This window comes from Hyaena hyaena, unplaced genomic scaffold, assembly GCF_003009895.1.
Source record: "Hyaena hyaena isolate Hyena2069 unplaced genomic scaffold, ASM300989v1 scaffold_109, whole genome shotgun sequence".
Taxonomy (NCBI): domain Eukaryota; kingdom Metazoa; phylum Chordata; class Mammalia; order Carnivora; family Hyaenidae; genus Hyaena; species Hyaena hyaena.
In genome coordinates, this window is record NW_024080740.1 from 2502285 (window position 1) to 2525485 (window position 23201).

The window sequence follows — 23201 nt, forward strand, 5'->3', positions numbered from 1 at the left end:
AGCGTTTGCAAAAATGGTTGTCCAGCTTTCACGCACCACTTGAAAACATGTCCTTGTTCGCGGCCTGAGGCATGGGGTAAGGAGACAGTTGTCACTGGTGTGATGGTCAAGTAGTTGGCATAGGTAATTGATTTTTCATGAAGATCCGTGAGCCTGGGCAACAGATTCACTTCTCAGTCTCTCTTCAGGATAGATAACCAGACTAGGGATGCCCCCCCGCCCCCCATACTGTGTTGGTCAGGGAAGTAGCTGCTGGGCCTTGGTGTAAATCTTCTCAGCTTGGAGATTCTCACTCTGAGGCCACATGGAGACACAGGACGCATGTGGAGTAGAGCAGGTGTGAGCAAACGCACTCTATGAGGGTCTGCTCCCCACCTACCATCCTCTCCAGTGGGGCATGGGTGGGGGGTGCGGGTAGGAGAGAACCCTGGCACAGCCCATATTTGATGTCCTGGGTCCTTGCTCTGTCCCTTCCGTTATGGGATCTCTGGCAAATCACTTCAATCTTTAACATTGTCTGCTTGAATAAGCCTGAGCCAATAATCCACACTCATATACGAAGCAGCTAACACGGTGCCTCAGATACAGTAACTGTTCAATAAAAGTTAGTGCTCTATTTCTTAAACTACTTATAAACTCTAAGGTACTGTAAAAAGGGAAGAAAGTTTGAAAGAATTCTGTTTTGGTAGTTTGATGGTAACTTTACAGGGGTTCAAAGTCTAGAGATTGTCCTGGTTCCTAAGGTTTAGTCAACATCTTGTTATTTACTTTGAAGTAAAACATTACTAAAAATCAAATTGAACATTTTGGATCTTTAAAAAAATTATATGACCCTAACCTAAGCTTTCATTCAGAATAACTTTTTGTAAACTGTTGGGTTTTTTTCTTCCAATTGTTGATTATTTTTGTAATCACAAACTTTTAGAGAAAAGTTATGGAGAATTGGTGATTTGGGCTTTAAAATCATGTAAAAATTGCAGTTTTTGGATTTTCATTAATCACAGTAGTATTTGATGCTAAAAGAAAATCTCTCTCTCTCTCTCTCTCTCTATATATATATATATACACATATATATATATATACATACATATACACACATATCTATCTATCTGTCTATCTATACACACACACATCTATTTATCTATATATACACACATATCTATCTATCTATCTATCTATCTATCTATCTATCCACACACACACATATGTATGAATATTCCCCTCTTCCCAGTGTATGTGTGCATCATGGTATTATCCTGGGATGAAAATAAATGGGATATAAAGACCTAAGACCCCTTCTAGGCTTTGTCCTTTCCATTCTGAATCTATACTTGGGTTTCTTCTGCCTCCACCCTTCCAGAAGCCCCCACCAAGATGCCTTACAAGGGATTACAGATCTACCAGGAAGGAGTAAGGGTCTATCTGGCTTGCCTTCCTTAAAGTACTCTGAGAATGGAGACTGTAGGCATTTTGTATATGTTTTTGTGTAACAGCACAGCTTCCCTACCCCAATCCTAAAACATTTCTCTCTCAACATGTGGTCTTCGTGTATGTGATTTACCATTAATACTTGCCCAAGTTTGTTCCTAGGAACATGAACCACGAGACTTGCTTCACAAAAAAATACGTTCCTTGAACACATACATTTGGGAAGTGTTGTCTATTACAGTCTTTCCTACAGGTTGGCACTGCACTCCGGCATGCTGAAAGCTTTGAGAGCTCTTCAGTTAAAATAAGCAACAAAACAACAAAATGATTTGCTTTAAGTCATCGTTCCCCAGACTTCTTTGCCCACATGTCCATTCCCCTTTTGGGTGCCATCTATCAGCATCCCGTAGAGCTCCCTGGGACACGGTGTGAAAAGGACTCTCCTATAGCAGTGACTTGCACCAAGACAAATTTCAACCTGAAAAAGTCGACACCTGGCCTTGGGCAGCAAGGGGACCTTGGCCTTAGTTTCTGGGCCTCTAGCCTGATTCTGATTTGTCCGAAAGGACAAGTATAATGATAACCCGACATCACATCAGTCCCTGCAAGTCCCTCTGTTGGCCTTACCTGTGGTTTCCTGTTGTGGATCATGTGTCTGCAGGAGATGCTCTGCTGTGGGGCTGCCACAGTGGGAAGATGTGGGTCTGGGTTGGATTAGGAACTTACTGCTTTATTTTCAGTACCTGGATTCAGGGAAGGGGGAGGGAGCCTTAATTTTTAAACTTCTCTGTAATCAGACAACCAAGAAGGGAAAAGGAAAGTGGGAAGGAGCTGGGCCTCTGGTTTTAGAATGGAAAGGGGATCCGGAAGAACCTGAGGGAAAGGAGCAATACAGGACCAAGACGATGATGGTTATGGAGATGGAGGATGGGGGCAGCCCAGACCAGAGAAGGAAGGGAAATGGCAGGCACTATTCCAAAAGCCCTAAAGCCTCATTCCTCAAAGGAACTGCAGACCAGATGCATGACTGAGCATCATCTGCGAGCTGGCTCTAGTTACAGACTCCCAGGCCTCACCCCACACTATTGAATCCTCGTGGGCATTATTTAACCAGTTCCCCAGGGAGATTTGTACACACTTCTTTTTTTTTTTTTTAATGTTTTTTATTTATTTTTGAGAGGCAGAGAGAGCAGGGGAGGTTCAGAGAGAGAGGGAGACACAGAATCCGAAGACAGGCTCCAGGCTCCGAGCTGGCAGCACAGAGCCCGACGCGGGGCTCAACCCACGAACGGTGAGATCATGACCTGACCTGAAGTCGGACACTTAACTGACTGAGCCACCCAGGCACCCCTGTATACACTTCTTTAAAGGACATTGCAACTCCTGCAGCACCCATGCCAGAACAGAACAAGAGATTCTGGAGGCTCAGCAAATTACCTTTGTTAACCCTTGTAGAAATAAGGCCCTTGAGTCCCAGAGAAGATCATGAGTCTGCCCAAGGAAGAGATTATGCCCTGAGGCCTGCATCAGGAGCAAGCCAAACCCCCACAGTGGATACAACATTTTATCTTCAGAGATCGGGTCCACAGGAGTGGGGCAGGGACACAAGACATTGTATAGGCCTAGAGCTGAATGGAACTTGGGGAAGGACACAAAAAGCATCTTAGTGGGGTTTTCTGATGCTCTCGAGGTGATAACAGCACAGAGAAAGGAGCTGAGAGGGCTCCCCGGGATCAGCAGTCTCCCCTGTCCATCTGTGAAGTCAGCTGTTGTGACCTTGTGGGGTGTGCATGTGCAAGTCCAGGGGATGCCTTGGACGAGAAGATAAACAGCGCCCTGGGGGTGTGGAATGTTACAGCCTGCATCTCTACAGCAACTGCCCCATTTGTAGGTTGTTGATTGTAACATGTGACGCCATTGTTTCCCTTCATTAAAAGGTGACTGCAAAGCTGGCGTTAGCATTTTGCCACCTGGTTCCCTGTCCACACTCCATACTACAGGGGGTAGAGGGCAGTGGTGGATTCCAGCAGACCTGGGCTGGATGCCATTTCTGCAACTTCCAAGTCACTCTACCATGCTGAGCCTGTCTCGCCGCCTGATAAATTATGGGATAAGAATACATATCACAGTGGGATAAATATAAAATCTGGCACATGGAAGGTATTCTGTAAATGGTAGGTTTTGTTACTGCCATATGCTATCTCAGAAATCCACCTATCAATGATCCACCTAATGAGTGATGTTTGAACATATGGTATAATAATGCTTCATGAGACCCTACGCTCCAGTCTTCCCTATCAATGCCACCAACACCGTTTTCTCCATCTGATGCACCAGCCTATTAATTCCACAAAACAACTCAGCAGACATCTATGGAATACCTTCTCTCTGCCGGTGCTGGGTTCCTGCTGGGTCACAGGGATGAACAACAAGCAGTATTCACTCACAGATTTCAGAGTTTACTGTGACCCACAAGATCAAAAACTGATAACTGCCAAACACTAGGGTAAGAGACTTGATAGACATATATGTGGAGGTTCGTGAGGATAAAGGAGTTATTATTCCTATCGCAGTAGATCAGCAGGAGCTACAGAAAGTCATGAGTAAGAGTCTTCCCCCTGGGTTAGGAGGCATGAGCATTCTAGATGGAGGGAGAAGCTTGAACAAATGAAAAGCAGCGTAAGAGCAATATATAGAAAAGAGCTGCTAGTATCATGACACCTCATTTCAAATCCCAACTCTATCCCTTTAAAGAAGCTTTGCTTCTCTGTGCCTCGGGCTTCTTGCCTATCAGTCGGGTAACATATTAATCATTGTCTCAAAAGTAACAAGGAGAGGGTGCCTGGGCGGTTCAGTCGGTTAACCATCCAACTTCTGCTCAGGTCATGATCTCACAGGCCATGGGTTCAAGCCCTGCATCCAGCTCTCTGCTGACAGCTCAGAGCCTGGAATCTGCTTCAGGTTCTGTGTCTCCCTCTCTCTCTGCCCCTCCCCTGCTTGCACTCTGTCTCTCTCTTCCTCTCAAAAATAAATAAACTTTAAAACATTTTTTCTTAAAAAGGTAACAAGGAGGAAGTGTGTGTAAGAGCCCTTAACACAGAGCTTGGCACAGAGTAGGTCCCAATAGCAATATTGGATGAGTGAGGATTGTGCAGTGACAGAAAGTAGACTGATGGGGCTGCATATAGCCCCAAGGAACATTCCAGAGTGGATTTCTTTTTTTTTTATTTTTATTTTTAAAAGTTCATTTATTTTAGAGAGAGAGAGAGCACAGTCAGGTAAGGGACAGAGAGAGGGAGACACCAAATCCAAAGCAGGCTCAAGGCTTTGAGCTGTCCACACGTAGCCTGACACAGGGCTTGAACCCATGAACTGAAAGATCATGACCTGAGGCGAAGTCAGCCGCTAAACTGACTGAACCACCCAGGTGCCCCCAGAATGAACTTCCTAATGCATAAACGAAAGACTCTCACTTTCTTTTGTAAGAAGCAAGCACATATTTGCAAAGAATAATTGATAACAGGGATTGTGTGATTTCTGGTCAGACTTCAGAGGCCTTAGGAATCAGGGACATACCTCAGACATCTAATTTTATCCCTTAGACCTGGAATATTTGGACCTAATCAAGCCCTTGACCAGGTATTTCCTGATAATTAAGACTAAGGCAGAAAAATATGAGCTGGATTATAGTAACGCAGGGGGAATGGTTTTCTGGTGGTTCCTCCGGGTTATAAGTAGTGTCACCTGTACACTTTGCCTGAGGAATAGGACTGGATGTGAGCTTTGCATTTGTACTTGAGTTCCAATCCCAATTCAGCCACTTCCTAACCTTGTAGATTTGGAAAGCCACTTAATCTTTGTCATCTGTAAGATTGGGAAAATAATGCCTCAGAGTGGTGTTTGAAGGTTAATTGAAGGCATATATACAGTACCTGAACTGTAGTAGCAATGATTACTCTGTTGAGATATGACTCATTTTTTAGCCATGAATTTGAACTCAAAGCAACTGAGTGCTGTCATCATGCCTCCTTGATTATTCTGCCTTTTGCAGGCTAGAGAGCCTTCTGTTAGACAAAAGGCTGAATTGGGATTGGGGCTGATCTGTTCTGCTTTTCTTTGCCTTCTAGGATCCCATCAGGCCTGATGAGCCTGGTGAGCCAAGCAGTGCACTTATTCTTTCCGCATGGTTTTGATTCTAAGAAAAGCTAATTTGACCACCCTTGGTATTTTTCACGAGTCTGGACCTACTCAGTAATTTCACATCATTGAGTCTCTTCTTCTGTGTCACTTTCTGTGTTGTTTTGTATAAGACCTGCACCTCGCACATTTTTTGTGTCTGTCTTTGAATACCTTGGGGCACTTTACAAATATTCACTGAGCTGTCTCTTGACTACTGTTTTTCAAAATGGTGATTCACAGGGGCGCCTGGGTGGCTTAGTCGGTTGAGCATCCGGCTTTCGCTTGGGTCATGATCTCGCGGTTTGTGGGTTCGAGCCCCGCGTCGGGCTCTGTGCTGACTGCCAGCTCAGAGCCTGGAGCCTGCTTCAGAGTCTGTTATCTCCCTCTCTCTGACCCTCCCCTGCTCACGCTGCTCTCTCTCCTAGAAATAAAAAAAATATTAAAAAAAAAATGGTGATTCACAAAAGCAGTTTTAGTAGATTATGGCCAACATTTTTAAATGAATGAAATAGACTTGAATAGAAAAATTAGGAACGTATTACATATGTTAGGGTATTTTTGTTTGTTTGTTTTAGAGGTAGGTGGGGGTGTGTGCATGCACACGTGTGTGTGTGTGTGTGTGTGTATGTGTGTGTGTATGTGTACCGTGCAAAATGCTTTTCCTAATGCATCATCACTGTCTTTATTTATCCTTTTTATTTATTGTGAACTTCCATGATTATAATGTCAGATTCCCGTTTTTAAATGTCAGATAGCTTTTACTTTTTCAAATCATGGGGGCAGATTCCAACTTTCCTTTGAAAGTCTGCTTTGTAAGTTCAAGCCCATCATTCAGGGACCCACCCTTTGCTTGCAGGCCAGGCCTTCCTCATCTTGTCACCCATCTCTGGAGCTCTAACACCCCGCCTGGTAGCTCCCCACTCCGATTGTGCTTCGGGGATAATCCGTGGCGCTTTAACAAAGCTGTTAGATCAGACCCCTTCCAAAAGTGGACTTGATAGCCAATGTCATTGTGGTAGGAACATGTTACTTTTTTTTTCTGAATGAAAGGATGAAAGATCAAGCACCCCCTAATTCCCATCATTTTATACCAAACTGAGAATTTTTATCCAGAATGTCCCCTAGCCCATCCTCTTCCTCTGTAAGACTAAATTATGGAGAATTTCTCAGCCCATCTCTAGCCAACTAAGATTTCTGGCAATCCTTCCATAACTGTTGCTCCTCACTAAGACTATATTGTATCATTAGTTCTCAAAAACAAAAACAAAAACAAAAACAAAAAGAATGTTGATTGTTTAACTCTCTTGGCTGCGCTGATGTTGTGGTCCAGTTCTTTTAAATGCCTCATCAATAGTTTTGTTCTGCTTAGGCAGCCTGCTCGTACTTCTGTCTCACATCTGTCCTTTTTCCCTATGTCCTTCACTCAAATATTCCCCATGATGTTTATGCACTCAGATTTAATAAGTTGCTTTTGTGTGTGTGTGTGTGTGTGTGTGAGAAATGTCTTTTTATATGCTGGCCTTGGGTATGATTTTCTAAAGTTATAAATCCTTTAAGCACACCTGTGTTTTTCAAGTGACACACCCGGGAGCAGATGCCCAGTCCAGGCCTGGGAGCCAGACTGGGCAGATGGGTAGGAGGCCCATCTGTCAGCAGCCCTAAAACATCAATGGAATAAATTGGAACCATGTTGCTATTTAACCCAAATTTCCACATAGGACTCCTTACACAGCCAATGAAATAGTTCCTATTCCTGCCAAGGTGCACAGAGCTGTGGAGAGGACACTGTGTATTTCCTGTGTGGATCTGTCCACCTCTGCTAAGTAAACACTGAATGTACCCAGAGGCCCCACACGCCTTGCTCTGGCCTTGTCTGGTAGAATTGCTCAGACTTCAGGGACCACTAACCCTGGAATTGAAACCCAAACAAAGTCCAGTTAAGGAGAACTTTATTGCCAGCTTACTTGTGCAACTTAGCTATCATTTCTGAGTAGTTTCATGTGTGTTTTGTTCCTTTTTTTCTCCCCCAGAGCACGACTTAATGCTTTCCGAGAAGTAAAGCCAGTAGAACTTCCTAACTGTAACTTAGTTAAAGGAATAGGTAAGTATGCCAGCAGAGGGAGTATCTCATTTGAACTTGCAGTACCACCTTGCTATTTATTTGATTAATACACCTGCTTAATTTTGTTTAAAAACAGAACTATGAACCCAAAGAGAATGATTAAGCCAGTAGTTAATTATAAATACCAATGTACTTGACTTTTGACTTCACCAACTCATTGCCAAGGTATCGACAGTTTTCGGTAGTTTGTTTTTATTTGGTCAGTTTAGCAAAAACAGTAGAGCAATAATTTTATGGTAATACAACCTGAGGGACAGAGGAAAGAGAAAAAGCAGTGAGTAAAGGGACACATTTTCAAAAAGCCTTTGCACACCTTGGCAGTTATCACAAGGCTTCACCTCATGCATCTCTCTTTTAATATCTGGGAGGAGTATTTTTCCCGGAAGTTCTCAGCAGATTTCCCCTTAGATCTCATTAGTCAGAGGTAGACAACAGGCTGCTGCTCTAGCTGCAAAGGAAGCTGGGAAAGTAATTACTGGGCTTCCATTGCGAAAAGCAGGCTCTGTCAGTAAAGATAAAAGGACAGGGGAATAGCACCGGGTAGGCAACCAACAGAGAGTGTCACAGGACTCAATTCCCCATCTGGTTTCAGCCAACCACCTTTGTTATTTGAGGACAACTTGTTTGAGATCCATGCTTTTGTTACGTTTTGTTTTGTTTAGAGTTATTTATCTCAGTTGACTAGTTGCACAGGCTAGGCAGTCAGCATCAATAAGGTTGGCCAGGTATCTTTCAGTGCAATTTTTTCTAGAAAATAAATGTGATATTGATATTGGATATCATTGGATATTTGAAAAACAAATATGTCCACTGAAAGTATCAATACAGGGGCATCCAGGTGGCTCAGTCAGTTAAGCATCTGACTTCGGCGCAGGTCATGATCTCATAATTCGTGGGTTCGAGCCCTGCAGCTGGCTTTTTGCTGACAGCTTGGGGCCTGGGGCCTGCTTTGGATTCTCTGTCTCCCTCTCTCGGCTCCCCCTCTGCTCATGTTCTATCTCTCTGTTTCTCTCTCTCTCTAAAAAATAAATAAACATTTAAAAATTAAAAAAAAAACCAGTGTCAATACAAAATTAAAAATCTCATTTGTCTCTAGATTGATTGAAATTTTTAAAATTTATGTGTACTTAAAGTATAATTGGGGCACCTGGGTAGTTCAGGCGATTGAGTGTAGACTTTGGCTCAGGTTCTTATTTCATGGTTTGTGGGTTCAAGCCCCTCCTCAGGCTTTGCACTGACAGCGTGGCACCTACTTTGGATTCTCTGTCTCCCTCTTTTTCTGCCCCTCTCCTGCTCACAATCTCTCTCTCTCAAAAATGAATAAACATTTATAAAAAGTATAATTAACTTGATGATATTTTACTGATGTTTATAATTAATAGTAAATGCATATTTTGTATGTGAAATGTACCCCCATTTTAACTGAGCGCTTGGACTTTGCTTATATTTCTGATATGGTTTTCAAAGAGTTTACTGGATTTGGAGTTAAGTATTAGTATATATTCATAGGTTCCTCTGTGTCTTTAACAAAACAGCAAGGTATTTTCAAATTATTGTAACTTTTATGAACTTTGTGAATTTCCATGAACTTTATGTAAGAGATTTCAGACTTGGAGGAAAAAGTTCAGGTCCATCAATTTTAAAAATATGCATACAGGGAGCCTGGGTGGCTCAGTCAGTTAAATGTCTGACTCTGAATTTTGGCTCAAGTTATGATCTCACGGTTAGTGAGCTCAAACCCCACGTCAGGCTCTGTGCTGGCAGCATGCATTCTCTCTCTCTCCTTCTCTTTCTGCCCCTCCCCTGCTCACATGCCCTCTCTCTCAAAATAAATAAATAAATAAAGTAAATAAATAAATAAATATATTAAGTATACATTTTAGTTACACTTTGTTATGTTAATGTCTTCTAATGTTTATATAATCATATTCGTCAATTTGAATAAATGAAAGAGTTAATTATTCTGAATCTATCAAGTAAGAGCTAAATATATAGCCTCCTTTTACAGTTGGGAGTGATAAAGAAATGGATCAGTAGCTCCCTGCAATAGTCTGCAATGACCTGTCCTGACTAGTCTGTTTTCTGGCAGAATCTGGCTCTGAAGACTTGGAGATACTTCCTAGTGGACTAGCTTTCATTACCTCCGTAAGTATTTTCTTTCTTTTACAGTGCTCTATATCATTTTCTAGAACCAGCAGCTGAAGTCTTTCATATAAGCCTGTTATACACCAATGCCCACCTTCAAACAAAATAGACGATCATATGGTTTAAAAAACAAACAGCATATGCATTTACACTGGTGTTAAAATTATGACTGTATGCTTTCTATGCCTATTTGTATTCCTGCGTATACGCTGAACTCTAATATTACCTTAATCTTCCATTTAGTAAAGATTTGTGAGTCTGATGAGTTTAAGAATGGCTTTCCATCAGTGGCCTATTCCTTGAAGCCCTTAAGTGGTATACTCAAATATTTATTGAATTGAGGTTTATATATATATATATATATAAACATGTCGGTTAGATTTTATCTTTTTACACTTTCCAAATTAAGCCCTTTAATATAAAATTGTTGATATGTCATCCCACAATTCCCACACTTTGAATAGTGAAGCCATCATGTTGTTGAACCTCTTTTGCATGCAAATCACTGTGGTCACGAGATAGCTCAAAACAAGAGAAGTCAATACCCTTTGCTACCTGTTGTAGTTTATTTAGTTCAATTTTCTCCTTTGAAGATGCAGAACTAGTCATCTTCTACAGCAGTGTCTTCCAAATTCCTTTTTTTAAGCAACAGAATACATATTCCAAGCAAAATCTTATGTGCGATTCCAACATTGAAAACAAAAACACAGCTGTGTTGTTCTGATTGAAGGCTAAGAAAGTGGTTGTTTCTGGGCTCATTAGACTTCCCCTAAGTGTCTCCCTGAGATGTTTCCAAGGAACCTGTCAGGAGACATTTTAAAAGCCATAACCAATGTTCTCTCTCTGTTCTTTGCTTTATATGATTGAAGCCCATTAGCAATTGCCCATTTGGTCTACTCTGCCGTTTTTGATCTTTGTCATGATTTGGGAGCTGTGGTGTGAGACACATAGGGCTTTGCTGCTGCTGGAATGGTGTGTGCCCGTGTGTTGTATGGGGCAGCCTGGTGGAGCATATGGCCAGACTTTCAGGGCCCTTCACTATCCTATTGCACAAGCCGATCAAGAGACTTCCCATGCATCCCAGTAGCCCGAAGCAGATGAACACATGTGTGTATGAACCCATGTGCCATCTATCACCTCTATCAGCTTTGGAGGTATTTGTAACTTGCCTGTTTTTTTCTGCTTAATGTTTTATAAGGGATTAAGATATCCTGGAATAAAGAGCTTTGAGCCTGATAAACCTGGTAAAATACTTCTGATGGACCTGAATGAAGAAGATCCATCAGTGTTAGAACTGAGGATCACTGGAAGCACATTTGATCATTCTTCATTTAACCCTCATGGGATTAGCACATTCACAGATGAAGGTAACAATATTTAATGTTTAAGAACAAAATCAAATTTAAAAAATGTTGAAGAGTGAATATTTCCTTCCATTTAACTAAAATACAGTCATGGTTAATGTTACTATTCTGTTAAACTTACCCCCTATGTTAATGAAATATAATATTATAACCACTTTAATGCTTGAGAATGCTAACATACTTCAAATATGTAAAGCACTTATTTTTAAAGATACTAACATGTACATTATCTCTATCATTACACTAGCAATAATATTTAGCCCTAATCATTATGGGTTTTTCATTTTAAACAATTTTACAGATACAGAAATTTACAGGGATAGATTTTTCTTTCTCTCTCTTTTTTTAGTGTACTTCTTTTTATTTTAATTTTTTTTTAGTTTATTGTCAAGTTGGTTTCCATATAACACCCAGTACTCATCCCAACAAGTGCCCTCCCCCATGCCCATCTCCCCTCTTCCCCTTGCCCCACCCCCATCAGCCCTCAGTTTGTTCTCCATATTCAAGAGTCTCTCATGGTTTGCCTCCCTCCCTCTCCCCAACTATTTTCTCTCCTTCTCCCCCCCATGGTCCTCTGTTAAGTTTCTTCTATTCCACTTATAAGTGAAAACATATGGTATCTGTCCTTCTCTGCCTGACTTATAGGGATAGATTTTTCTAACTGAAGGCATTAGCAACCTATAGATCCACTGACATAGAGTCACCATGGTCACTTTTCTCTCAGCCCTGTCGCCGTCAGTCCCTTACTGTCCACTGGTTTGTCTGTTTTCTCTTTAAACTATTTTCCACATTTTATTTATTTATTTTTTTAATGTTTTATTTATTTCTAGGAGAGAGACAGAGAGAGACAGCGTGAGCAGGGCAGGGTCAGAGAGAGAGGGAGTCACAGACTGAAACAAGCTCCAGGCTCTGAGCTGGCAGTCAGCACAGAGCCCGACGCGGGGCTCGAACCCACGAACCGCGAGATCATGACCTAAGCGAAAGTCGGACGCTTAACCGACTAAGCCACCCAGGCGCCCCTTCTGTTAAGTCTTTAATCTATTTGGAGTTAACCTTTGTGTATAGTATAAGAGAGTGGTCGAATTTCATGCTTTTGCATGTAGCTGTCCAGTTTTCCCAATACAATTTATTGAAGAGCCTGTCTTTTCCCCATAGTATATTCTATAGTCTTTGTTCCTTTTGTCATAAATTAATTGACCACAAACCATATATAGGTTTGTTTCTGGGCTTTCTATTCTGTTCCACTGATCTATGTGTCTATTTTTATGCCAGTCCCACACTGTTTTAATTTCTATAGCTTTGTAATATAGTTTGAAATCAGGCAACATGATACCTCCGGCTTTGTTCTTTTCCAGAGCGCTTTGGCTACTTGCGTTTTGGTTTGTGTGTTTGTGTGTGTGTGTGTGTGTGTGTGTGTGTGTGTATGTCATACAAGTTCCAAGACTGTTTTTCTATTTCTGTGAGAAATCCCATTGGAATTTTGATACGGACTGCATTGAATCTGCAGATTACTGTAGGGACATTTTAACAATATTGATTTTTCCAATCCAAGAGCATGCTGTACCTTTTTATTTGTGTCTTCTTCAATATTTTTTGTTAATGTTTTACAATTTTCAATATATAGGTCTTTCACCTCCTTGTTTAAATTTATTCTGAAGTATTTTATTATTTTTGATGCAATTGTAGATGGGATTGTTTTATTTCTCTTTCTGATAGTTCACTCAGCATATAGAAATACAATAGATTTTTCTGTATTGAAGTTGTATCCTGCAACGTAACTGAACTTGTTTAGTAGTTCTAACAACAGGGAGTTTTAAAAAGCCTATGGCACCTGAGTAGTTAAGCCAGTTAAGCACCTGCAGCTCAGGTCATGATCTCACAGCTCACGAGTTCAAGCCCCACGTTGGGCTCTGCGCTGACACCTCAGAGCCCAGAGCTTGTTTCAGATTCTGGGTCTCCCTCTCTATCTGCCTTTCCACTGCTCATGCTCCATCCCTTTCTCTCCAAAAAATGAATAAAACATTTAAAAAAGTCTAATGACCAGATCCCAGCCCCAATAAATCTGATTCAGTCAGTCTGAGGAAGGCCTGTGTGGCAGTACTTGTTAAAAGTTCTCCAGGTGGTAAAATATAAGGCTAGGGTTGAGGACCATGTCTATACCCATGGCCTCCATCTCCTCAGCAGATAGTCCCTCCTTCCCCCTTTCTTTCAGACTTTCCCTGTTGTGGGTGACTAAAACTGCTGCCTTGAAAGTCATCAGCAATGTCCTTATTAACAAACCTTCTTTCTTCCAATTTTCCCTCTCTTCCTTCCTTCCTTCCTTCCTTCCTTCCTTCCTTCCTTCCTTCCTTCCTTCCTTCCTTCCTTCCTTCCTTCCTCTACCTCATTTTCTGCTGTTGACCACTTTTTCCTTCAAGTAAATTGCTCCTCCCTGATAATCCAATATACTTATCTATCTTAGTTCTAATCCTACTACAGGTCTTTTCCCTGTTCATTGTTTCATCATTTATTTCAGATTCTCTGAACATTCCCCCAAAGACTGATATTTTGCCTCCTCTTTATTTGTTCTATTTCAGAAAGTTCAGCCAAGTCACACCCCTTAACTGTCCCTGCTTTCTAGGGGAATACTGTTAATGGGGTATTCACTTTTCTTTCTTTCTTTCTCTCCCTTCCTTCCTTCCTTCCTTCCTTCCTTCCTTCCTTCCTTCCTTCCTTCCTTCCTTCCTTCCTTCCTTCCTTCCTTTCTTTCTATCGGCTCTTCAGCTCCATTTCTTTAGCTTACTAGATTATTCCATTTGGGGTCCTCTCCTATAGCTGCTTTAAACTCAAAATGTTGAAAACTGATTTTCCAGCCTTTTATCTTTTTTTCTTTACCTTTGTACCCCATACAAAGTCTCTTCTTTTATATATACATGTATAGTCCACCCATGAGTGATCTCTCCACCCATTTATCAACATCATATTCTATTTTTAAAAGTTATAAGTGCAAAGAAATATGCTGTTGAGTATGCATACACTTTTAAAAATAGAAGGGAGTAATATTACACAAACTCTTCTATAAACTGCTTTTGCATTTATCATTACATTATGGACTCCTTTCTATGATTTCTATGACAGTGCATTTAGAGCTCCTTTGCAGTGGCTGTTTAGGATTCAGTTGCATGGGAGTGCTGTAATATAGTTCTTCTGTTGATGGATATTCAGTCGGTTCCTGCCTTTATGCTCATTGCAAACAATGCCAAAATAAACATTCTTGTATATATATCTTCTGCAAATATTTCCTTAGGATCAATTCCTAGAGGCTGAATCTGCTGCACACAGCATGAATCTGGGTTTCAGTCCTCACTTACGTTTGATTTCTGCCTCCCCCATCCCTCAGCCATCATCGGGGAATTTTGATACTTCCTTTCAACTGTCCTTATATCCTTTCTTGCCATTTCTTGTCTATGCCCGGTGCCCTCCCCCCATACCTGGATTACTACTGTAACTTCAGGTCAAGCTGCTCCTTGGCTCCAAGGCCCCAGTGACTTAGCCCTGGATCCTTACCTTAAGACTGGCCGTGGCTATCTATGTCTATGGCTGCAGGCTTCCCACCCTATCTTTCACTCACTCTACTCCATCCACAGCCTTACTATTAAGTGAATGTGCCAAGGAAGCTCCTGCCTCAGGGTCTTTGCACTCTCTCTTCCCTCACCTGGGAATGCTTTCTCTAGATACTCACATGGTTTGGTCTCCTATTATCATTTCATTTTCTGCTTTAGCATCGCTTCTTTAGAACTTACCTGACTCTCAGGAAGAAAACATCTTACTACCTTTCATTCCTTGATCTGGTTTTGTTTTTCCCTCTGTAGCACTTAGCACCCATTAAAATAAACACTTGTTTATTGAATGGACAAACTGCAAGGAGCTTTCTCGTTGGATTCTCTGTTTAAATCTCTTCAATCCAACCCACTACACTTTGCATTGTTTTTCTTTAAACACCAGTTTGGTTACATCAAAGGTTTCCAAAGACTTACTGCTTCTTAAGGCAAAGACTGCAATAATCTAACTTCGCTTGCCAACTCTAATCACACCTTCTTGACCACTTAGATGGGTCTCTTTTATGTCTTAAAGCCATACTGACTCAAGGAAGCTACTTCCCTTTGATGGCATCTCCTGGGTGTTCTTTTTATGGAATTTATCATTTTACACTGTGTAAATTATACCTGAGCACACCTCATATTGGTATTCTCCACATCTTTTATCTCTTTTATCTCCATTTTGCATCTTGCTGAGACCATTTGCAGTCGAAAGCTTAACAAGCTCTTTGGAGTTTTAGTGTCAAGCTTTCCTCATTCTTAAAGTGAGGATTCCCTCCCCCACCACCAACCCCTTCCCCTGTGGAGTTTGGAGGGTTTTTAGAGACTGTCACTAGTTCTTCTTTTAACCATTTTTCTTTGGAGCAATCACAAGTGCTTCTCTCTACAAGGAGATGAAAATATTCCATCTGCCTGACACCCTAAGTACTATTTGGGGGTGGGTTGAAATTGCTTTCTGGAGATGGGGCTGACAGCTGAGAGCTCAGTTAATGTTTCGATTTTTGTTTTTAATCTCTTCTCAGATAATACTGTGTACCTGCTGGTGGTGAACCATCCAGATTTTAAGTCCACAGTTGAGTTGTTTAAATTTCAACAAGAAGAAAAATCACTTTTGCATCTGAAAACCATCAGACACAAACTTCTGCCTAAGTACTGAGATACATCATATTTCTATTTTCCTTTCAAACCAGTAGGTGGTTAATATACTTTTAGTTTTTCCTTTTAGCCAAAGGGGGAGGGGAGATAATGGCTGGTCAATCCTCCTTTCTAATGATCGCCAACTCCTCCAAATGTTCTCCTGCAGATACTTTTGAGGATTAAAACCCTTGAATGAGGACCCATTCTCTACCTGTCTCATTTCGCAGGCTGCCTGGATGATGACTCAAGGCTCTGGGCTCAAAATGTCCATTTGAACTGTTCTGGAGAAATAGCCTTACTCTTCTCCAAAGCCACACTTAGTATTTCAAATTCAAACCAGTTTCACAGATGAATTCCACATCTTGAGCTTGCTTATTTATTCATTTTTTAATTTTGTATAAAATATAGAATCTTTGATGTTTCTACGAATTAGAAACATATGCCCAATGGAGACCTGAAATCCAGTTGCCTGTAAGACCTTCCTGTACCGCCTTTACTGCCGTTGTTGGCACGTGATTTATGTAATAAATTTACCTGTGGTTAACACTCAGCTCCAATCCTAGACTTCTTGACAATATAACACAAAGAAAAAGAAACCACTCAAGGATCCCTGATCAACTCTACATAAAATCAACTTCCTCACTTGCCTTACGATTTGGTTTATGAGGCTAGTGATGGATTTGGGACAATAATCTGACACTGTCTTCCCAAACAATCTTTTTCCTTTAATCATTAAGATTTTCTAGAATCCCAACCTTTATTTGATTGATTAACAGACAGCATTGGCAGGATTTGTAAATCTGGGTTTCTTCTAAACTGTGTGTTATTCATATGAAGGGACCCAGCAGAGGGCCTAGCACTTTGTATGCACTTAGGGTTCCCAGTATCCCCTCCTCTTTTTTCTTACCTGGTGGTTTTGAAGACAGAGAAACTGAAGTTGGAGAGAAACTGAGTTACTGGATGAAGGCCAATCAACTAATTAGTAGTTGAGTAGGTACTATATGGCCCAAGTCTTTTTCTGCATCCCTGGGATGGGTGAAAATTCAGAGAACAGCTTCTGGTGGGACAGCTTATTTATACATTTATTCAACAAATAGATTTTGGAAAGAGAATGAGAATACTGAGTGTCTGGCAAATGTACTGCATACTAAGATCTCAATTAGGGAAAAGTATACAGAATGGAAAAGCTGGGCTAATAATAATAATAATAACAATAACAATAATAGCAACAGTGAGCTTTAACTATAAGTTAGGTGCTGCAATAACCAAATTTAAACTGATGACTTTATTATCTTTTTGCAAATGCCTGCTTAATTAAATGTTATTATTATACCATTTTAGATAAAAAAACAACAACTTTGAAGTCTAGAGTATTTAACTTGCCACAGATGATACCATCAATAAAATGGTGTAGCTGGGATTTTAACTCTGATAGCTTGAAGCTGAGGCTGTTCCTCTGAGCCACTATGATATAGTGAAAACTTAGTTTATTTGTTTCACAATTAGACTTGGAAATCTCAGATTAGCCCAGTCTCCCAGAGTTAGAGTATTTTTTTTCTGGCCAACTGCAAAAATATTTATCTTTGGCAATGTAGAGCCAAACTGAAAATAACTGTAGTGCCACAATTAACCAAAATTCTGTTCTCTGAACCAAAAGACTAGCCATGTATATGTTCTGCTTTGTATCTGATGGTTTCTGATGGTTGTTTATACTGTTGTTTATAGCATTAATGCTCTTATTACTAATCTATTATGATTTAAGCATGTTATTAATTATAACACAATGGCCATGATTGGTCGTCTACTATATGCCGGCATAATGTCAAGGTCTTTGTAGTCATTCTTCCATTTTGTTTCCCAACCTCTAAAGGTACAGAGAGGAAAGTGAGGCTTGGAGGTTAGTGACATGCTATGGCCCCATATATATAACAAGCAACGTCAACATTCAAATGGGGTTTACAAGATTTCAAAACTGTAGGGCCCCTGGATGGTTCGGTTCGGTTGGTTAATAATGTTTCAGCCTTCGGCTCCGATCATGATTTCACCTTCTTGGATTTGAGCCCCACGTCAGGCTCGGTGCTGACAGCTCAGAGCCTGGAGCCTGCTTCGGATTCTGTGTCTCCCCCTCTCTCTGCCTCCCCCAGCTTGTGGTCTGTCTCTGTCTCTCTCTCAAAAATAAATATTAAAAAAAAGATTTCAAAGCTATTACTCTGGCACACCCATCTCTGCTCCTTTTTATGAAAAACAGGCAAATGATTATAAAGTGTACTCATTTTTGGAAGTTTACTTTTAAAAAGGAGAGGGGAAAAAAGAAGGGAAAGAGGCTTATGCTTGGAGTCTGTAAACACTAATCCTGAATTCCTAGACCTTTTTCCTCATGTTGTGATAATGGCCACCATTGATTGAGGGTTTAGTGAGTGGCACGCTTTCTACAAATCACACAACAGGCATTGTCTTATGGTGATTTCTACTGCGGCTCCACAAATTAGGATTCTGACCCTTACTCTTATACTAATGAGCTGTATGAAGCTGGGAAAATTATTTAACCTTTCTTTACAGATGAGAAAACTGAGGCTCTGAATGCTTATCTAACTGGCTCAGGAGCCTAGAGCTGCGTCAGAGCTGATGTGCAGGCCATTACGTCCCCTGCAACAGAGCAGAGATCATTCTCTCCCAGATAATGGCCCTGGGGAACTTCTGTCACCTCAATCAACAAAGAATGACTCACTTATGTGTTCACTGTTGTTCCTATTAAAGCAGAAAAATAGACTCATATATCTTAGATTTTCAGTAACAGAGAGAGAATCAAAATCAGAAAGAAAATATGCCAGAGACTCCTGTTTCTGAGCATTCTTGTTCATGGACATTTTACTCAGTTTAGAACCATGAAACTAAGGCTGGAAGTAATGTCTTAAAGCTGAAAGATAGACCAGTCCATCTCATCCTCATTTTACAGACAAGGAAACTGAGGCCAGGGCCTCATGTGAAATCATTGATTTTGCCTAAATTGCATGGCTAATAGTAGCAGAACCTTAACTAAAATGCAGGTCTCAAGATTGCCCACTTGCAGCACTCCCATTGCCTGATGATGTCTCGGATTGTTCTATATGAGAGTGTGTTCTAGATGAACATAAATAAATTGTGCCCTGATAATGATTCCTGACCTAATTTAATGTCTATTGAATTTAGTATATCTACACACACACACACAAACACACACACCATAGCACTATTTTTAAGATACAGTTGATAAGATTTTTTAAAAATATATTTTTATTTATTTTTGGGAGAGAGAGAGAGAGCGAGTACGAGCAGGGAAGGGGCAGAGAAAGGGAGACACGGAATCCAAAGCAGGCTGTAGGCTCTGAGCTGTCAGCACAGAGCCTTATGTGGGGCTCAAACTCAACAACTCTGAGTTCATGACCAGTGCCAAAGTTGGATGCTTAACTGACTGAGCCACCCAAGTGCCCCTAATAGGACTTTTATGTTACATTGCTATAACAATTTTTTAGTTTTTTTAAAGAGTAATTGTTGTCTTTGAGGATTATACAGATGGGATTAATGCCATATTAATTCTGTGCTATAATAGCTAGAGTGAAAACTCCATCCCACATCTTGATTTTAGGAACAGACATTAATGAATGCTAATGAATGTATAGTCCTGTAATGTATAATACCTTCACCTGTATATATCATACGTGTGTGTGTTTGAATTTGCAGTTTGAATGACATTGTTGCTGTGGGACCTGAGCACTTTTATGCCACAAATGATCACTATTTTGTTGACCAGTACTTGAGATCCTGGGAGATCTATTTGGGTTTAGCGTGGTCCTATGTTGCTTACTATAGTCCAACTGACGTTCAAGTGATGGCAGATGGATTTGACTTTGCCAATGGAATCAACATTTCACCTGACGGCAAGTATGTGAACTCTTTCAAATATCGTGCATTCCCCCAGTCCCTTGCTAGATATCTTTAGAACATATTCATTCTCTAAATAATGTGGCACATTTTAACATGTTATCCTGGTAAGAGGAAAATAGGAAGAACTTTAAAATATCTTAATTTTTCAGGGGGTAAAATTTATCAGACAAAACTTTTCTATTTTGTGTAGGCATACTCTTAAAAAAATTTTTTTTTTGTGTATGTGGGAGATCTGTGATAAACATTTAGTATTGCTAAATAGCTTTGCTTCAAGGGAAGATTTTTGAGTGCATAATAAGATGAACAGCTTGTAGTTATATGTCTCAGTAGCGCTGGGTTGTGACAAGATAAAGAGGTTGCACCAAAATGCAAATCAAGACACTGCTTTCTTCATCAAAAAAGTGTTGCTATGGGGGAAAATTCAGTTGAACTCACCAGTGTGCCCCATGATGTAGTTGATTTATATTATTATTTGGTGGAGGCCCAGCAATAAACAATTCACAGAAAAGCACTAGTCTGGGTACTACACTTGGGATAACATTGGTCTCTATGTAAAAGCTGTATATCGGGGACACCTGGGTGGCTCAGTTGAGCATCTGACTCTTGATTTCAGCTCAGGTCATGATCCCAGAGTTGTGAGATCGAGAGTAGAGCTTGCTTGGGGTTCTCTCTCCCTCTCTCTCTGCCCCTTCCTCCCCTAAAATAATTTTAAAAGCACTATATATCCATTCATATGTATCCTTCCTCATCTTGTATCATCATGGATTTCAGAGGGTTTAGTAATATAATTAGAGGAAACATCATGGACCACTTTCAATTATTTATAGCACTTCCTGGTATTCCAAAATAGCAGATAGTAAGTCATTATTTCTCTTTTTGCTCTGGGATGCATTGACCACAGCTCTCTATGATGAGTGTAGCATTGTGCTGTGTGCAAAATACTAAATGAATAGGGTCAGGACCAGACTCAGAGTAAGAGGGGAGGGAAACTTCTCTCAGACCCATGCCAAGCATGTTGTCTTCTCTCATACTTTCTCTGGCCTAAAACAAGAGCCTGATTGCCAAGGGGCTTTCCTGCAGCCTGCCTGAGAGACCCCACTATCCTCTGAAATGCAGAATCTGGGGTTTGTCGCTACATTGACAAATTAAGAGAAGCAGTGTAATACATTTTTCTCCCAGATATTAAGAGCTGGTACCAGGGCTAAATTTCTTCCCTTCTAGTCAGGGACAACTAAGTTCTTAAGTTTAGAAATAACTTTTCAGAAATTACAATTCTTTTGTGTACGATAAACTCATTCAGGTTTTTTTTTTCAGGATTTGGTGTGCTTTGAGATGAGTTCCACTTTCTGGTCTCTAAGCAAAGTTCTTTCCTAGGGAGAGTTATTAGAACTTCACCGTAACCTTTTGAGTTACATTACTTCAAGTGCTTTGATGTAGCTCTTTCTCTTTTGAAGGTATGTCTATATAGCTGAATTGCTGGCTCATAAGATTCATGTGTATGAAAAGCACGCTAATTGGACTTTAACTCCATTGAAGGTAAGATGTATTAAAACTATAAGTTTGCAGAGTGATAATTAGATTCTAATTGATTTGTGAAATTAAAAGTGAGCAAAAAAGGATTGTCTAATTGGAGTGGGTGAGAACCCATCTTTCACTTTTCTATTAAGAGTCAACAGCATCTTGTGTTTGTTGTTCGCTTTTATTTGGCGACAGACTGGGAAGCAGCAAACCAAATATCTCACCTATGAAAACTTTGATTCTTTCTGCCCTCGTGAATTTTCAGTTGGGCATTGTATTGCTCAGTTCCCCTTCCCTTCCTCCCCTCCCTGCTTCCTCCCCTCCTCTTCTCCCTCCCCCTTCTCTTTCTTCCTTTCATTTCTTCTTCCATGTTGATAGAACAGCCAAGAAATGGCTTCAACTGGTATTTCATGTGACAGCGCTCTCCACAATAATTATAAATAATATACATATAAAGCCCAATCAAATATAAAGTACCCCCAGTGGCCACCGTGCATCCCAGCAGCCCATCACTTTGCAACCTTTGTCTCAGTGCTCCCCCCTCTTGATCTTGCAAGTTCCTGGGCTCAGCAGGGGGCCCTGCCTTGCGTGGGCACTTCTTCCCTCTGCTCAGAGGATCTTCCTCCAGATCTCTGTGGCTTTCCTTCATATCCTTCCAGTTTTCACTAAAATGTCACTTCGGCAAGGCATTGCCTGGCCACCTAGTCTAAGCTTGAGACTCTGCTCCCCTTGCTACCCACACACCGTTAGTTTGCAACCTCGGGGGCTTCCTGGTGCAACCCAAACCCACCTCTCTCTACATGGAGGCCAAGGAGAGACCAAGAAAGAGGCAGGCCACTCCAAATTGGTAGGCAGCGGGTTTAATAAAGGAACTCATTCACTTGGCTTGTCTTAGGCAGCTGCAAGATGCATTTCTCTCCACACCTGCCTGCCAGAATCTTAAAAGTTTATATAGAGGCCTTAATGGGGTTCAGTCATATATACCATTCAGATGGGCTCAACAACACCTAACTCTGTCAAGGCAGTGCCTTTGGAATGGTTCCCACTGTGCAAACATTGGGCAGAATGTACATTTCAGGGACAGGGAAGGGGATGAGGAACCTTCAATTGTCCAGGTCCAGCTTGAGGGTCAACCAGTGGTCATGTCCTCTCAGTGACCTCCTCCACCACTCCATCCCTTGTGATAGCTCTTACAGTCTCATCTACCCCCCTCGTCTGCAGTATGCCCAGGGCAGTCAGCAAGGGGTTTCAATAGCATGGATGCAGCTTGTTTAGTGGCTATCTGGCTACATTGGAGGCAGATGCTATAGCAACAATACCAGCACATGCAAGAGAAAACACAAAGTAGGCAATGATTCCCAAAATCAGTGACCATTTTTTTCCTCCAAGAACCCCACCATCTGAACCACTGATTTATTAAGTCCCCTGAACTAAGGATCAAATCAGTGAGGGCATTCATTTGTGTCCTTACGTGATTTAAGAAAGATGACACATTAGCAGATGCATCAGGTATGAACACACAACATTCTGTTTGGATGATGGCAAAGAGGTGGTACTAGTGTTCAAGGCCATCCTATTGTGGACGACAGCTTTTATCATTAGAGACATTTCAGTGTTCAGTACAGACAGGCTTTGTTGGCTCTTATTTAAGTCTGGCTGGATGCATTTGGTAGGGGCTTTGATGTGTGCTCTAATACCCTCCAGGCCAATGGAGGGAACAAAGCCAGTGACCAGATGATCATATCAGTGGAAACAGAGTGTGCCCACCTGGCCTGGAGCGGGGGGGGGGGGGGGGGGGGGGGGGG

The 23201-nt window shown here is 41.1% G+C and overlaps 1 protein-coding gene across 1 annotated transcript in view; it reads left to right on the top strand.

Moving 5' to 3' along the window:
• Positions 1-23201, top strand: part of PON1 (paraoxonase 1) — a 35470-nt gene that overhangs the window by 227 nt on the left and 12042 nt on the right. Inside the window, exons 2-7 of the mRNA XM_039236227.1 lie at positions 7639-7709; positions 9820-9875; positions 11074-11242; positions 15840-15966; positions 19675-19875; positions 21333-21414. Of these exons, the coding sequence (XP_039092158.1) occupies positions 7639-7709; positions 9820-9875; positions 11074-11242; positions 15840-15966; positions 19675-19875; positions 21333-21414 (706 nt within the window). The remainder of the gene's footprint in view (positions 1-7638; positions 7710-9819; positions 9876-11073; positions 11243-15839; positions 15967-19674; positions 19876-21332; positions 21415-23201) is intronic.